Consider the following 18,782-nt stretch of genomic DNA (forward strand, 5'->3'; position numbering starts at 1 on the left):
GCACGCTCAAAATTACAAATTTCACCTGATTCTGCAAACGGATTTTTGGGGGAGAGAAAAAAAGAAGAAAAAAAAAGAGGAGGAGTGAGTATTAGCGAGTCAGACAGGCTGGCGCCAAGACAGGAAGACAGGTGAATACATGCATGTCTCTGCAAACCGCAGCTCTACTTGCGGGGAGAGTTGGCGCGAGGTGCCGATCCTAATGGGCAGCTGTGTTGTGGTCATTTGAATGGCTTTTAGTCTCGGCTCCAACGGCTTGTGTTTCAGTGGGTCAATGAGGGCTCTTAACGTATTATTATATAGTTCTTTGTTCTTCTTCTTCTTGTGGAAACGGAGTCGTTTCCTCGGAGAGGGGATGGGCTCTCCCACGTTATCTGTAGACTGAAATGTGCTTAATGTATTTGGACTGGTTGGGTTCGGGGCTGAAATGCGTGGCTTGTGTTTGGTCAGCCTGAAGAAATAACTCCACGTGCTCTTTGAAGTCTGGTAGTCCTGTCAACAGCCCGTTCCACATATTCACTTTTCAATTCGAACAGTATCTCGGCAGTAAACTCCAATTTCATCTCACCTGGTGAAAATCATAATACCTGGGCTATTTCATAATTCACTTCTTCCTTCTTTTTTTTTTGGTACCGTGATCTTTTTGATACGTCGCAATCAAAAACTTGAGATCGGAGTGGCTCGAAGATCCATTTCTGAAGCTGGATCTGTGGTAAGGTTGCATCGTGACGACAGAAGCACGACCGCACCATTTACTGAGGTAATCATTATTGACTTAGCAGAGGACCCCACTGCCCCAGTTCTTTTCATTCTGTCTTCTTTTCTCTTTCTTCTTCTTTTCTTTCGACTGAGCGTGATCACCACTCCACTGAGTGACATGCTCAGAGTAATTTCTGTCCAGATGCATCTTCAGCGGTGAGTGGGGGGAGAATTCTTCTTGATTGTGATTAAGCACGCCGGGGCCGAGGCGCGGTCGGATGCGGCAGTTCGGTTCCCCGGCAGAGAGGGAATGCACCAGGGAGGGTTCGTTCTTCAAGAGTCGAGGGTGCAATTATTGAAATCAAAAGCCGCTGATCGGGGTCAGATGTGGATAATCTAGGGCACTGGTATCAGAGGACATCGAGATACTGTTTGAACAATGTACACGTGCTCTACCAGAACAACCTGCAAATTATGACATGGGTGAGATTGAGGGGGGAGGGAATGAAAAAATCCACAAAATAATCTGCAAAGAGTTTGACAGGCGCTGAGGGCCACAGAGTAACGTACATTGTAGGGTCTATTGTACATATATGTTTGAATTGACTGAAGGATACCCTACCTTTGCTTTTGTTCTTTATACACTTTCATAGGTAAAACATCTTACTGTAAAACCTCAGGAATCTAGATTTCAAACAGGATTTTTGAAATATCCTGATAATCTGTCACGGGGCACTTGCGTTGTACAATAGCCTGCACAATGCTTTCACCATTATAGGGGGCCTCATGCATGGTGATTGTGCGCTCAGAATGGTGTATGACTATACTGTGCTGTACATTTATTGTATGTGAGATGCTAAGTAAGTTTTATGAAACTGGTATTAGGTTTACTGTTAAAGGATGACACAGGCTGGAGAAAGACATTTTCTGGCAACCCTAATATTTGACGGTGAGTACACATGTATGTGTAATACCACCACTTTGTTTCCCCACGGTCAGGCAGTTTATGCCTGACGTACAATGAAGGGATGGACGAAATGAAGAAAGTTCTAGCCAGGATGATGACGGACGACTGCTGGGACATGGAGGAACAGATGTCTTCAGCAGCAAGAAGTTCAACTCACACAGAGTTACGGAATAGATGGGGCTAGCTCCATGGTTTCCCCTTGCTTTGTTGAAATTATGAGTCAGCCAATAGCCATCAATAAATTAAAGAGTCAGGAAGCCTGCCAACTTCCCATCTTCTCAATATAGCATTTAACAGCCTCCAGCCAGCCCTAAATCACCATTCAAATGTCCTTTATAAATCAGGGTATCACATCATTAAAGTACTTTCTCCAATTTCCTGGCCATTTGAAGTATGGGGCCGTGGACACGTCTTGTCCATCCGGGCAACAGGTGGTTTTGTCCAATAAAAAAGGACACCCATGGAAATGGGGAGAAAAAAAGGTTTGATGTCTAGTATGAATGTTGTAGAACACATATTGAGAGCCACTACCAATTTCTTGTACACATGCTTTTGCATGTCCAACTTTTCCTGGACACACACTTGCCAAATTAATCCTTTCACCCCAGGGGTAAATTAATACATTAAGGCACCTTCACATTAGGCCCAAGCACCCTGATATCACTTTAGCAAGTCAATCCAAAATATCCATGGCCATTTTATGGCTCCAATGAAAAAAAAATTACTTAGAAATGTTTGTTTGGCAAAATGTGTATTTTTATCTAGTTTCCGGTGTGCCAAGATATAATTCATCTTTCTTCTTCATTGAATCTAACGCTGCTACAACTGTCACAAACAACTCTGTGACAAATGAAAGTACTTCAGCCTGAACCAAGTTTTATGGCAACAAAGTATCAAAACAATCAGCAAAAGTACAGCTGATCCTCCATTGGAACTCATGCATGGCGTGTTGTTACAGAGAGTACTATAATTAACACAGAAGCCCTGAAAGTGCAACTTGTGGCAGCTTTTGAGTCTGAACATGAATGGGGGGAACCGGCTCTTTTGTGCACCCACTGAAAGCGTCAATAGCGCGGCGCTGGTTTTACAAGCCAAGTTGATATTCTTAATAACCTCGGGCAAGGCCACAACTGGAAAATAGGGATCAAAATAACAGATTCCGTGACAATATTTGGCGTGGGTTTTGATCAGAACCTACGGCAGGGAATGGTAAAAGTGTTACATCCAATGTCAGACTTTCCGCCTCAACTACGCAATCCGATACTTTTCATGTAAACAGTAAAATTAAAAATCTACTTTCACCATTCCTGTAATTTTTTTCTTCTATTTTTTTTCCTCTTTTCTTTTTTTCCCTAGCCAGTTTGGCTATCTGACCCAATACCAGTTTCTCTGGAGGCTTGCTCTCAATCAGTCCAGACACTGATACAGGTTTTTTTTCCCCCATAACAATCAGGGGCCAAACTGATGAAAAGGACAGTAATGACTGGCGACAGGCTAAGTGAAAAAGCCAAAAAGAAATATTTTCCCACCGGGCATGGGTTCCACGCATGACGCCTAGGGGCAGAGGGGGAAGGGAGGGGGGTCTTTGCTCTTGTATCTCCGAGGCTCAGACCAGAGGAGGGCGAAGGATGGAAATGGACTTGGGATACGCTGACCTGTCAGCTTCAAAGGGGATAAGTGTTGACATTTTTTTTTAGATGTTGAGCTGGTACTGAATTGGGCATCATATCAAGGTAAAAATGGATAGCCAGGGCTTGAAAATTAATACTAATTTTATTCACCCTCTAGGCGTGGATACCGAAGAAGTGGTATGGCTCTTTTTTTCTTTTTTTTTTAGACTCACGACTGTACTTCAATGCAATGTACATGGTCGTACAGAACAGAGGACATACTGCATCTTATTTTATAATGATTCTTCTGAGATGTTGTTTTATGAAGAGAGTTATCAATAATTAGCATTCAAATCATATTTTGACAATTTGGAAGCAAAGTAATTATAATACGCACAGTTTTAACATGGTTAAAATCCAACACATCAATGCTTGAGTTCTCAATTTTTAACCTTTTAATAGTTCCCCCCCCCAAGTGGTCTGCCCTTTGGTCAAGAATAAATCTTAGTGTATATTCATCCAAAAAATAGGCATTCACCAATGTGATGCTTGTAATATGAATAAAACCATTGTAATGATGTACGAACAATTCATTTGTTATACAGTGATCAACTGTAGCACGTACCTCCTCGCAACATCTTCAGTACCACAACTCCTTACTTTACAGATTAATTAATTAACAGGTGATGCAGTCACAGAGCTTCAAGACGCTCATGGTGCATGACAAGTATTAAACAACACCTGAATTAATCCCCGTCGTCTAATTGGTGGGTTGTTGATCACGTGTCATTGAATTGTATGTCCCAATGCACGGCACGGCCGCACAACAAAAACAGAAGTTCCATTCCACGGTATATGAAACTTCCATTGCACGGTCACACTATCGGTGGCCCTGACCAATCAGACAACGAGGATTTACTCTGGCGTTGTTTAAAACAAATAATGAATGTTTCACATTTGTGCAATGGGAAGAATAATTTCACTCGGTGACATTGAGAGTTCCATTTCGCTCGGCTTCACCTTGTGGAAAGTTTCATTCCAATCATTCTGTCACGTCATGAAATTATTCTTACCATTACACTCATGAACATTCATTATTTGTATACTACCAACGACAAAATTAAACACAATACTTGAAGCGAAAAAAAAAAAAAAAAAGATTAAAAAGGAACAGATGTCCTCCGATTGAGAAAACTGCAAAATACCAACAACATAACAAGCCTTCCAAAGTTATAGACCAACCCACCAGTTATTTGTTCAATTCATTGAGAGCCCAGTAGGTCACCAAATTAAACCAGCAGGCTGTTCCATCACCATATGGGCTCGACCAAATCTATCAAATCTACGGCCCCAGCTTCCATCCCCTTGGCCCTCATAATGAAATCTTCATTGATGTCCAAACACAAAAAAACACCTGATTGCAACAGTTACAATTTTCGTACAATTTGCACAGCCCCTGTGGTGTTCCGGGATTGAGAAATGTTTCAGCTTTGCAATAAAGGCAGTCTTTTTTGTGTGTTACCCCTGACGGCTAGGTATAAGGGGAACGTTGTTACTACCTATCCCTCAAATTTTATAAGCACCTTGGAATTTCAATGGGCCACCTTGGGGCAGTTTAACAGGTTGCCTTGAGAAGCAACAGGGGTGCTTGTACTTCCCTGCACTCTTGCCAAAAGGATCCAAGCCCTGCACCACCAACCACAGAAAATGTGTCCATTCCGCAAAGGATTCCAGGACTGTTCCCACTTTTTTTCAAAGTGTCCACAAAATGAATTTTCCTCAGGAACACATTTGGTGCAACTTTGTACTCCTCCTAAATGTATGAAAACTATTTTGACATCCCTTTTTGGTTAATTTTATTCAAAAGTGCACTTCTTTAAAGATTTCACACTGTCCATGCTTTTCCAGACAACTGAGGGCACTGTCGCTGTGATGTCATTTCAGGAAGACACTGTTCAGTTGATGGGTTTTTTGTTCAAATGTGAACCCAAAAATCTGCCCATTGAAAACATTTGTGAGAAAAGTTTGCTCATTGGCTTACTGCCATGTACTGACACAACAACCAATCACCAAAGAAAAGAACATTTACAACAGCAACATATTCAAATTTCTGGTGACTTTTTGTGCTGAAATTGCTGTAACATAGAGGCTTCTGCCTGAAATGCCATCACACTTTTCCTCATGAATATGGAAATTCACAATAGCATAAAAACCAAAAAGGCACCAAAATACCCTTAAAAATGGCAAAACGAAAATTGAAAATAAGGTTCTATGGTACACAAAGGGGCATTTTCAAGGACGGCATTACAAAAAATTACATTGCATGGGCCCTTTAAGTAGTCCCCCGCTCAAACAGGTCAATGTTAAACCATTGCAGACAACATTACAAATGACAAACATTACCCCCCCCCCCCCCCCCCCGGTCAGAGAGTTCAATGTGCTGAAAAGAGTCATTAAATGAGAAGGGTCCACTAATGTTACACGTCAGTGGAATTAATCTAGATGAAACATGGATTTGGACGTGGCACTGATGCAGTCAATGTAGGCACACTTAATATGTACTTAAGTTCCCCCGGTTGGCGGGTTAACATTTTCCACAAACATTTGCAAATTACAAGGGCCGATTTCAAGAGTCAAGCTTCATGTACACAAATGCAGATTCATGTCAAAGCTAGTCGATCACTGACTCTTTGAGTGCTAACTATTTTTTTTAATACTTATTTCCATATCGTGGGGGAAGATGATGAAATTAAAAGTAGGATTGATGTCATTCTAAAAAGCCTGGTAGACACCCTCAAAAATGAGAACTGTTTTCACCTACAAATACATATTTCTTGTCCACAACTAAATTGCAACTCACCCCTGCTCAGCCATTCCATACATTAACTTTCATCTTTTATTCAACATAATAGTCTTTTATTCCCCTTATACAACCGGTCCGTAACAAGCGAGGCCGCTATCAACAACATGAATCAAATCCAGTCTTCGCAATATTGGCAGCGCTACCCAGGAGCTTCTGAGCACTCCTCAGGCATGCTGAATTCAAGCTGATGCAGGTGACGTGCGTGAGTTACATGTACACATATTGTATGCTCGGAAATCCCGGGTAGCGCCGCCAATATTGCCAAGACTGGTTTTGATGCATCTTCCACGGCAGTGGAAACTTCACAGCATTGGTCACTCCTGCAAAATAGTCAAATAGACTACATTCGACACTGAACATCAGCGTGCAATATATCAGTAAACCTGAGATGAAAAACACACCATTTATGGGACAAGACGGGAATGTTTTGTTAGCTCTTAAAGCAACTTTGAAATCTATGGACAGCTCCTTTTCTGAAATATGCTGCATAAGCTGATGTAAGATTATTTCAACATGTATGCCCCTAACCTTGTAATCCGATTGGACATTGCATGTTTTCCGTCGCCTCAACTGTCTCTTGATACACTTCACATCAAAGCGGACAGGCGCTAATGTGATATGGACAGACTAATATTAAATCTAAGTCGGCCTTGAATAAGAACATATGCACGGCTTGATGAAATGTCAAATATTGCAAATGTTAGATCAATGTATTATCATTGAACACTGTGCAGTTTATTGAGTTTCCTCCTGTTTCCTATTTGCTTCAACACGCAACCAAAATCTCACTTAATCTAATTTGGCAACTTCTTGCCTCCTCTCCCCCCCCCCCCCCCCCCAAAGAAAAGCTCAATATCTTGCTCTCCCTGCATTTCAAGGCTGCAAGGTGGTTTTACCATAGAGCAAGGTTTTACAATTCATGCAGTTGTCAAAGTTGACTCCTGATAGATACAAGTTCCACTTTTCCTGATGGTGTTTCTTGGCCTATCACCCTATTGTCAATAAACTGGTGAAACGGTCAAGGAGAAAGTTAAGCCCTACACCACTCCCTTATTAAGCCAAATTTAGAGTGTGAAACTCATTGAATCGAAAAGATTTGAGTTTTCTTGGAGTTTCGGCTAAAGAGATTCCTTTTTTAAGTATTTCTAAATTTCGAGTGACTTTCACTCCATTTTCATCAATCCCTATTTTCACTCTCTAATCTTTCACTCTTCTTAGAGAATACTACTCAGGACAGTTGCTAAGATGGGAAGCAATTTCCCCCTCGGTAAAAACCACAAGCACAAAATTATATGTACTGGTGTTTTCTTGTGGCGTCCCCTGTAACCCCCCCCCCCCCAAAAAAAAATCCAAATGCCAGAGCTGGCAATGAGGCTTGTAGTTGTACGACTAAACTTGCCAAATATGTAAGTTGTGAATAACTCTCGATATTGAAACTGACAGGGGTGACTGAACAATGAATTGTTTTTCATTCCGAGTTGATCCAGTATAGAGCCAACTGTTAATACTGTTGAATTGTTGTGGCTTACACACATTTCTTTTGTTAATTATCCCAATTACAATGCCCTAGCAATATTGGATTGTGTGCTCCACGAATCCATGTTTTGGTCCGCGATTGATTAAGCCCAAGTCAATCACTGTCAGGCCACCGCACAGTTCAATTAACAATCGCCAGCGTTTAGCCCTGACCTTTCCAAACCCGCAGTAGCCAGAGAATCAAGTCTGACACTGGGTTGTTTAAAAATGGTTCTTGTTGAGGGTTGCCGAGTAAACCATGAATTCATAGAAGCCCAGCTGGGTCAAATGGTTTTCAGACTTGGCTCGGTTGAGTTTTTCAATTCAGAGGCATGGGTAATTAGCTAGCATTATGCGTTAAATGCCACTTGTCCTAAAGATTAGCCAAATCTAAAGTATGGGTTTTCAGAAAATAAACAGTTGCACATTTCATTGTCAGTGCATGGTCTTTTGGGGGGGGGGCCTATAGGGAATAAGCAATGAGCAGAAACCACCTGTGAATTATATCATGACTATCGTTGTCTACAGTTAATTGTCTTGTTCACATTTTTCTATACTTTTATGTCCAACTTTTTTCACACACAGACACCCAACTCTTAATTTTGCAGTATGCTTGTTCATTCCCTGCGAAAGGTGGTGTCGTGTGATCACAAATAGGAACTTTGTCAAAAAGTGTCGCATGATCTGACCACGGAGAAAGAACTTGTACAGAGTATTATTACTGTTATTTTTTTTTTTTTAAATCTACAGATAAGCTCAGCCAAGAAAGGCTATTTTTTTGTCATTGAACCTTCAAATAGGAAAGTTTATGAATGAGTTGTGACTTTTGAATGGGATGTTCCACTGATGCCCTTTTGATGACTTTGACACTGCTGTGTTTCCTTTCTATCATGGCTTCCATGGCTGTGTTTTCACTATAAATAAACCAACACACAGACATTTGTGTATCTAGAGCAACCGAAGAAAACTTCCAAACAAAAGAGTCTCTTCACGGCTTGTATGTTTTTTATGTCAATGAAAAATTAATTACTGGTTTTTACTTCCTAAAGGGCAATTCTAATTGAAAATAAATAGCCGGTGCACATCATTTCAAAACCAACCAGCAGTGGCACACAAGCGGGATACCAGCACGATGGTTTCTTTGACATGCCCACATCTGATTCACACTTGCTCGACAAGCCTTGTGTAAACATCCCTTTTCAATGCGGGCCCATTGTAGTATGCTATTTGCAGATAATTTTCCTCGGATCCATTGCGGGTATGGCCAGAGATCAATGCAACTATTTCCTCCCAGATAATTAGAAGGTCGTTAACATCGGTGCGCACACATGCTTTGGCACGTCAGTGCTGTTATCAGCCAATCAGGCTGCCAGAATGCATACATACTTTCATTGCAGTATCGATTGTCCTCTGGTGGGGGGGGGGGGTGGATAAAGATGATAGTCTTCACGAAATGCTGCTCATTAGTCAAACTCTGCATGTTCACAGCAGAGTTTTTCTGTACAATCTCTGCTGTTATAATGACATGATAAGGGACGTGCACACTTTCCAAATCTATGTGCTGAACCCATCAGAATCCCCTTTCACACTATTAAACAAGAATCTAACAGTAACACAGCTTCTGCAAAGGTCCGGCACTCTACACAGGTACAATTCAACCCTGGTAAGGACCTGGGGCCAATTTCATAGAGCTGCTTAAGCACAAAATTTGCTTAAGCACAAAAAAGTCTTGCTTGATAAAATCAGGTTACCGGCCCTAACTCCATGCGATTGCTATGCTAAGTAAACAACAGCTAAATACCAGTCACTAACAATGTACATCACTTGGAGTTTTGGACGGTAACAATTTTACTAAGCAATGTTTTTTCGTGCTTAAGCAAATGTTGTGCTTAAGCAGCTCAATGAAATTGGGCCTTCAGAGGCTCTAGCTGGGCCGAAATTCAGAAATTTACAGCTGACCCAGGAACATGGGCATTGTGCGCCTTAAGTGCCTACCCATTCGATGGGGCCTGGTTTTGCATACAGTGGACCCGTTTTGATTTTCAAAACTGTAGGGGGAGGATCATGTGAAAAGGCCTACAGGGCAAAACATCCAAGATGATGTGCTACACCATAGTGACCTGAGCGCAAATCTCGCAAAGGTCATCACGGTGGTTTCTGATATCGCATAGTTTTTTTTATCTCTGTAAGTTCCTGTGCCATTGTACCTCCTACTTCTTAAGTTCAAAATGTCATCATTGTGTTCCATTCACTGGACTCAGTCTTCCGCACCAAAGGGGTGACAAATTTGATTGTGCCCTGTACAATAAAAGCACAGGGGAGGAATAAAGGGCAATTACACGCCTCGATAAACACAACGGTAGAATTGACGCTAGCATGTGTCAAAGAAATGAAAACGATTTCAACCGAACTATTGCTAGTTTCATAAAAAAGTAAAGTGATTGTGTTAACACAATAAGAGGCCCAAATCAGAACTTCCGTCTAATGACTTTGCAATGTAATTTGTAAAAAAAAATATTACACTGTGGTAAACTTCTTGTTTCGATTATTCACGTACATGCAATCTATTATGTTAAACACAGCATTTTCTAGAAACATCTGTCGAAGGTACATGTATAGCAATTTCAACTGAAATTTCAAGGAAATTATTGGCTCTGATTGTTCTGTTATCAATGAGTTTCCAGTTTCTCCAGTGCGGGAGATTGCGGTTCCCCCGACACATTCCTGCCATTGGGGGTTATCTGTGCAGCTGTTTGTTTCGATGCTTAATTAGAAATTTCAGTCTCGGCAATTTCTGCGCAAAGGTCCCAGGTCCTGATAAAGAAACATTCCAAAAGAGTGAGGGATGCGAATAGATGATGCCGTCGTCGACAGAAAAGCCCTTATTTGGTAAACAATATCACTCTTTTTGGAGGTTTGAATGTAGCTGAATCACGTCACCATAAAAGTGTTGTTAACTTGTCTGCGAAGTCAAAACAATTTGCTAAGTCGCTATCATTATATCAAAAGAGAAAGTTCTCCACTGCATAAAAGTCCAAAATAAGAGCATGAAATGAATTCCAAATGAACTGGTTTATGGCATCAATGACAAAATAAGCACGATGTTTGATCACAATATTTCAGTCATCAGTAACAACAATCCAAGGAATAAATTTAAGCCGTCAGAAAAAAATGGTCAGTTACGATTGTTACAAAAATGAACGCATCCTTCCACAAAGCCTTTAGGGTGTGGCCCAATACTGTCTATGCATGTAATGAGTCCTGAGGTATTATTGCCGCGTCTAAAGCAAAGGTGATTTTTTTTTTCAAGGCAGGGGTAAAAAATGAGACAATTCCTCCTACTCGGTGGAGAATATGAGTAGACATGGCCTTCATGATGGCTTGAATTCGCAGGTGTGATATCCGCAGTTGATGCCTTCACTCGGGCGTGAAGCCACAGCAACACTTTATGGCTAAAAAATTGCCAATTTTAGTTGTCTGATGAAGGCACAGTGTGGACCTAATGAAGCGGTAAGAGGAACCTACCCGGTACGTGTTGCGGAAGGGCTTTTGATATATGAAGCTCAATCATAGAGGTAGACACTGACACAAAATATGATTCATACAGAATTTTCAGTCACAGTCAAATGCCGTTTTTGTCAAAATGCTGTTTTATCAGACATGTCTTGTATAAAATATTTTTTTGCGGACACAGAATTATCAGAAAAGCTCACAGTGTGAAAGAACCTGCAAGTATAATTTCAAAAACCAAGCCTTCCATATTCAAGTCTCTTAGGGGAAACATTATACCGTTGCGCATCTTTTATATTTGCTTTAATGCAGCCTCAACATTGTACATGTACAGAATGAAGGTTTTCTCCACTAGTCCATATCTATTGCATTTTTACGATCATTTAAATGAGATTTGAGAAATAGGGACATTTACATTTTCATAAATATTGCACCCTGCTTTACATGCATTTCAATTCCATGCAGCTGTGTGCAAAGCTGCTTGGAATAATCTGCATTAAAAAACAGGGCCCAATTTCATGGTTCCGCTTATCTTTAGCAAAAAAATCCTGCTTACTACAGCAGAAAATTCTGTGTTTTTGGTCAGCATCTAATGTATTTCCCAGGTTAGAAAGGAATTTTGGACTATGCGCATGCATACATCCCGTAACTACGGATTCTGTGCTTACAGGGTCAGCACAGAATTGTTCTGCTAGCGCAGCACAGAAATTGTCATGAAATTGGGCCCAGATCTGCAAGCATTTAGTAGCAAACAGGTCTGCATTTTTCAGTAGCAATCTAAGTCTTTCAACATGACAATTTTAAGGCTATCAACATGCCTACATGCATGTGGAAGCCATGCATTAACTAAACCACTCATAATACTACACATGTTATGGTGCATGATTCAAGTAAAATGCAAATGCACGCATGATTTACTGCATAGGAATGTGTAGCAAAACATTTGGAACTGCATACATCAAGCCATGTTGTTGATGTTTGCATGTTCAGTGCAATTTGGAACATATCCTTTTGGTTAGTGAAACTACATTAAGAGTATATTTCCCAAGCAACTCTGCAATACATTTATTACAATTAAAAAAACTTGGCCACGATTTAACAAGCAGGAGTGACAATTAATGCTTTGCATTTACTGCAGGGTCAAAGCAGTAGTAAAAAAAGACACTTCTTGTCTAAATACGCATTAACTGGAAATAGGGTTGTAAACTGGCGAGGCAACCTTGGGGAAGTGCACCGCACACATGAGCAGCAACAGGGCTAATTTTTATGTACTTTTTATTAATCAGTCCGGCAGTGACCCTAATCCTTGACATCATGTTGTGAGATCCAGACTGAATTACCCTGGGGGCACAGAGGGGGTGGGGCTAACTCGTATTCCCCAGGGAGGGGGTGGTGCTATTTCATATAAAGTAAAATCCCTCACAAAAGAATGGAAGCAAACAGAACCAAAACATGGAGGTGATAACAGAAGAACAAAAATTATGAAAAATTTTGTTTGTCCTAGAATTAAAAGAAAATTAAATATTTGCTATGTTTAGCTTTCCATTGTTGCTCTAGACAATGATGATTGTGAAAAGGTTCGATAAACAAAATATTTCATCATAACTGTAAAGAAATGACAACTTCTTTATAAAACAAAAGTGAAATTTCAGTGTATCATTTCCAACTGAAATGCCTTCCTATCCCCCGCCAAAAAAAAAAAATTGCAAAGAATGAAATAAAAACTAGTACAACAGTTAGGTCAGAATTAAACAAGCACTGATATTTGGAATACTGACATGAAGAAAATAAAGCAATACTGCTATTTACTGCAAACAGAATTTCCAGTGACAGCTACTACACATTTCTATTTCAATTTATACCCACTATAGATCATACACTTCTTCATCACACACAAATGCGCACACTTGACAATTACCAAGCACTTAGAGTAAGACAGGTATGGTAGGAGAAAACAAAAATCTGCAGTGAAAGCTACTTGAAAGATCTGATTAAAAGCCTTGATACCTACATTGAGTATGATGAAATCCATGGCCGCAAACGAACCATAGGACAGATCCCCCGGCACAGGATCCAACTGCAGATCGTCGTCTTCACTCATCGGTATGTTACTTGCTGTCGCCATGTAGGCCCTATGTGATTCGCTTTTATTTTTTACTCCAATCCGACACTTCGACTGAGCATTCTCCAAGAAAACTCAATTATGCCGCATCCAAATTTACGCCGTTCAACGAAAATTGTTTAGTCTGATCCCGGTGCTGAGCTGTACAGGTTGACTGGTGCAATACTCCAACGCTTGACAAGTGACGAGGACTGCTTGAGAGGACACTGTTACTCCACATCCACCTTAGCAACTGGTCCAGCTGGCATACAATCAAAGTCAACACCAAGTCCTGAGCAGCGTTCTCTAACAGTACCGCCGTCGATGACTTCACACATTCAAGTTAAGTCCCTGCCAGATTGTGTGGGAGAGGCTCTACTCACACCGCGATGTTTGGCACAATTGCCTGTCCAGTAGCCACTCAATGGCACACAGTGCTATTCCCGCTCAGATCAGAGATGATGTGTGAATGAAGAGTGCGCAATTGGCTGATATTTAAGGGGGGGGGTGCTAACACTGACCATAGAAAAATGGCCAATTTAAAGTCCCAAAGTCATTTTAAAAACAAAATTGGACAAATTGTAAAATGTTGGGGGATTAAATGTACAAGTCGAATGTGATGCAGCTTTCATTTTTTGAAGTCCAATCAAACTCTGGAATTTCAAATGGCCCTGGAGCGATGAAAAATCGGGACACCAAGCCAGAACGTCTGAAATTACAAGTTCACGTCTCACTTTTCCCTCAGCTAAATGCCAACCACCTGAACAACTTGTTATGCATTCTACCGTCCACGTGCCTGACTTATTTACCATTGACTCAACTCACAACCTGATATCTGAAGGTATCTATATGGCTGCGGTATACGGAGACCAAAGTCACTTTTTACCCATTGCCCACTGCACAAATCTTGGTTGTGCATGTGGGGAGTAGAGCAGGCAATACTTGCCAGCCAATGGCCAACACACATGCAAATGAGCTACTCAGCAAGTCAGTCACCACTGTCCAATCAGAGCGCAGGCTGGACCCTGGACTGTTCCATTCCAAAGTGAAGGTCATATATGATTAATCTGTCTGCGTTGTTGGCAGGGGGGAAGGAAACAGCCAGCTTTGTAAAGGGCTTGGCTGGGCCCATTCAATGTAACAAATTGGATTAATTGTTGACTGATGAAGTGCAAGAGCAGTGTGTATAAACAGATGGGGAAAAAAGGGGAAAATATAAAACACGATATGGACAGAATTGACACAGCATGGCAGAAGCAATGTTGTGTTATTATCACATGCATGAAATCTGTTTAACCAAGTGGGCATCATTATCTCTCGGTTTTTCAAGGAAAAGTCAACAAGCCAAGAATGATTGGTAATTAGAGGGAATCTTCCCTTCTCTATATCACAGAGCAAAGCTTGCACAGCAGGGATTAACTCTAATACCAATGATACTGTACTTGCATCAATATCATTAGCGAAGTCGGAGACTATTTTTAACAATCTGTATTTGAACTAAGGAACCTGAAATAGATGCACACATCTGGCATATCACGACCGAACTGAAATTTTTTTTTTTTTTTCTATCAATGTTCAATTTTCATTTTTTTTTTCTTTCAACATTTTGAAACAATTATCAGTGTCACTATATTCAAGAATTCAAATCAACCTTATCAGTTGCATTCTTTGTCCATTAAAGGTAACATATATACAACATTTGATTTTGCTGTGATTTTCAGAAATGGATGGATTTGGGGGTCAGTATTTTTTAAACAAATATTGTTACACTGACCTGTTTAAAGTTTTGTGTTCATGCCCGAAAAACCAAGAAAAAAAATGCTGTTCTTGTAGACCCTACTTCAGAAAAAACGGAGCATTTTATACACAGTATTTGAAGAAATAAAAGCCAGGTTTTTTTCCAATGATGGTCAGCCGACAATCGTTGGAAATTGATACAAAATGTTTCATTTTTCTTGAAAATGACAGTGCCATGATTTCACAGGATGCTTGAGACTACTTGTATTATTCTTACAGTCAAGTAAGGTATTTCATGATAATTTGGTATTTTTGCTCTTTTGTTGCTTGCAAGTGTCGTATATTACCTTTAAATCATACCAAAAAAATTGTTGAGTCATCTGCATCCCTTCTCTAGCTTAACGGACCCCGCCCTCCAGCAAAGCAAACTTTAAAATAACACCTGCAGTTGAACAAGCTTCCTGCTCGTCGCTGGGAATTCATCTGTACTCCCTCATTGCCCAGAGATACTTCCTGACAGCCACCCAGGGATGCAACCAACACACACAGTCACAAGGAAAATCTAAAAACTCCAAGCCTGACCAAGCTGTTAAAAAACTAAAACTATAAAGCCACACTGCCACGAGGGGGAATGCACCGACCCAGAAAAAACATCCAGGCCAGATTTCGTCTTCCCTTTCTCTTTTTCCTGTCAAAGGCTTCTGGGCTGGAGTTTCCGCAAGGGAAAAGTGTCTAGGAGTTTGCATCGCAGATCCAGTCTTATGCATTAGTTATACATTTATCGCCGCTCTGTCACCCCTATGTGTAAAGTAGTAGTGTCGTGTAAACACGTTCATATGAACACATGCCCAGGTCTCGTTAAGTTATCTCTCTAATTTTTTTTCACAAATTTTGTTTGGCAAGACTGGCTAAAGTACAGATGTACCCTTCTTGGTGGTTCTACACTATCTCACTCTTTATCTTTTTTTTTCTCTGTAAGTGCAGTTACTGGTAGTGGAATGTTTGCGCACGACAAATATAATATCTTGCATGAAGATTTATCGAGTGCCGCTACCATCTTGATAAGTGTGCAGTGCAGAAACTGAAGAAGCGCTGGCATGTTGACTGTGTATCGGAGTTCAGGCAATGACCGGAATATCTGGGACTTATTTGTAGTGGCTCGGCCACCGGGGTGGGTATGGTCTCTCTAAGACAAAAAAAAAAATCTATAAAATAACCACACTTGTACATGCACATGCACATCCGAGCTATATAATCATGTACAACTCCATATACATTGGTGTACATGTATGTAAATGTTATGGCTGGACACTTGCAGCAGTGCAAGCATTCAACATTTCAAATCATGATTTCGATCCCTAGATATCCTGAAATGACATAATTTGCAAATATTTAATTTCCAAGAAATGCTCTGAACTTTTCTAATTACAGAAACTGTAAATCATAATGTATTCATCGACATGTGTGATGGGATCAAGCTAAATGAGTCGTTTGTCTGGAATTTTCATTTGGAGATTCAGGCCAAATTAGGGCCACTTCATCACATCACTACATGTACATCACATCTCTTGGTGTTCCGACTTCCATAATTTTTAAACTACACATGGTACCAGCATGCAGTTTTCACAGCAGTAATGCTGAGATTGTGCTCTTTTCAAATCTGTAAAAAAAAAAAAAATTACCAGGGTTGACAAACCACTAATTTAGCTTGATCGCATCACATTTGTTTTTAAGAGAAAAAGCTGCTTGGGAACAGATGAAGGGCTGCATTAAATTTTAATTCCATTCACTTCTGGTTCTCGAAACATGCTTTGCATTAATGAAAACCGAACTGCACATTTTGGCATTGCAAACCATCAACAAAATAAAACTCATGTGACAAATGGTGATACACATATGCAAACACCCATGGTTAACATGAACAGCAAAATTCCTGATATCAAGAAAAATCCCAAATGGACAAAAAAAGCGTACAATGTATATCTGCATGCAAGAGGTGAAAGTCAGTAACGCTCCCAAATGAGCGGTTTTTGCCAAAATAATGAAAACATGCATTTTGTCTTCTGCATTCCCACAAATTCATTTTGAGAATTCATACCCAACATTTTAATTCATTAACAAAACAGAGGGGGAAAAAGGAGAAAAGAAGGCAGTCATGCATATATTGTGCGGCCTCAAGCTTTTGAAGAAACCACTGAACAACCTCCATTCGTGACAGACAGAGTCCTCAGGTCAAGCAGGCGAGGGGCTTTCATTCGCTCTAATTTCTGGCCAGTTGCCATGCCAACCGCAGCACCGATGAATCCAAGGCCAGGAGAAGAAGGGAAAAAAAGACAGCTTGAATGACGAGAGGAGAATTATTCTGAATGCCAAGGACGTCGTTATCTTCTAACGTCATGTGACGGGAGAGAAGAAGAAAAATAGGGAAACTAGAACAAGGAAAGACGCAGATATACGTGGAATTTGTTTACAATACTAGCTCACTTTTACTGAAGACAATGTCAGCAGTTTATAAAAAAAACACCAAAAAATTGATTGATTGTACAAACTGTGCATTACTTAGACATCAATTATCTATTAATTGCTTGTCTCCATTCTAGTCTCTGCCAAAAAATTGGAAAAGAGATTTCCATTATTGCATCACTGATTTAAGCATCTTTTTCCTCTTTGGTTAAGCGTGCTTTGGCTATGCTTACTGCTTTACGGTCTTTATGAAATAGATGGAGGCTCTGTTAGCACAAAATCAGCGTTAAGCAGCACTACGAAAATGGGCCCAGGTTTCATAAATAACAGGTTTCCGCAATACTCAAAGTATCCTATACAACACGAAATAACTACATACCCTGCATGTTAGTGTTAGACATGTTGCCTCTTACGCCAGGTGCATTTATTCATTCACTCTGAGCACAAGCTAACAGCAAGCTAAGAAATATCACCGCTGACACAACAACCCTCACAACATTTCCCACCCCCCCCCCCCAAAAAAAAGAAGACAAAAAGCCAAATTGGTTGTCATTTATCGAGTGACGGTGTCTTCAGCTCTGAATAATTAATCGTTCTTCTCCTTGCCCGGAGGAACCACTACCAGGATGGACCACTACGGACAGTGTTACACACCCGATGATAGATGCAGTCGCTCCACACAGGTAGAAACAGTTTAAAGATTCATGGGTCTCATCAGCTGGACTGACAGCCGAGAGTGTGGGGAGATGGGGGAAGAAGCGAGAGTAGGACAAGCAGAAGAAAGACAGGATAGAAATACACAGCTTCAGCAGCGACACAGTTTTGGTTTGTGAAGAGAATCAGTAAAAGCATATACCGGTAGGATCGTATACATTTGATGCATAGTAGCTTCCAATGATAAAACCACTCAAAAATCCACAGAAGAATGTTCAAAACCTAACCTGTTGAATTTTCACCCCAGTGGATGTTACACTTTTCGAGAAAACAGTGAAAAAGATTGCACAACCTTATGATCACAAAACAAGATTTTGTGGATATTATGCTTTCGAGAAAACAGTGAAAAAGCATCAACATCCTTTGGATATTGATACAAGATTTCGTCTTGACTGATCGTTGGAAATCATCTACATTTCTTGATTTCCTCCAAATGACAGCAAGTCAGACGGAATAATTTAACGGGATGTTTAGTACCAGTGCGATCTTTAAACCAAGTAAGATTTTTGATAGTAATTTGGAAGGTCGCTTTTGGGATAAATGCAAATGATCCTATATGCCTTTAAAGCGGTGTACCCACAATGGAAAAATATTTTAGGAATG

The 18,782-nt window shown here is 40.4% G+C and overlaps 1 protein-coding gene across 1 annotated transcript in view; it reads right to left on the reverse strand.

The window, feature by feature from the left end:
• The window catches only part of LOC119726491 (E3 ubiquitin-protein ligase PDZRN3-like), a 62,357-nt gene extending 48,227 nt beyond the window's left edge, over window positions 1–14,130 (reverse strand). Inside the window, exon 1 of the mRNA XM_038198203.1 lies at window positions 13,176–14,130. Coding sequence (XP_038054131.1) covers window positions 13,176–13,289 — 114 coding nt within the window. The 5' untranslated portion in view covers window positions 13,290–14,130. The remainder of the gene's footprint in view (window positions 1–13,175) is intronic.
• Window positions 14,131–18,782: the final 4,652 nt, after the last annotated feature.

Source organism: Patiria miniata, unplaced genomic scaffold, assembly GCF_015706575.1.
Source record: "Patiria miniata isolate m_02_andy unplaced genomic scaffold, ASM1570657v1 HiC_scaffold_2, whole genome shotgun sequence".
NCBI classification, from domain to species: Eukaryota; Metazoa; Echinodermata; class Asteroidea; order Valvatida; family Asterinidae; genus Patiria; species Patiria miniata.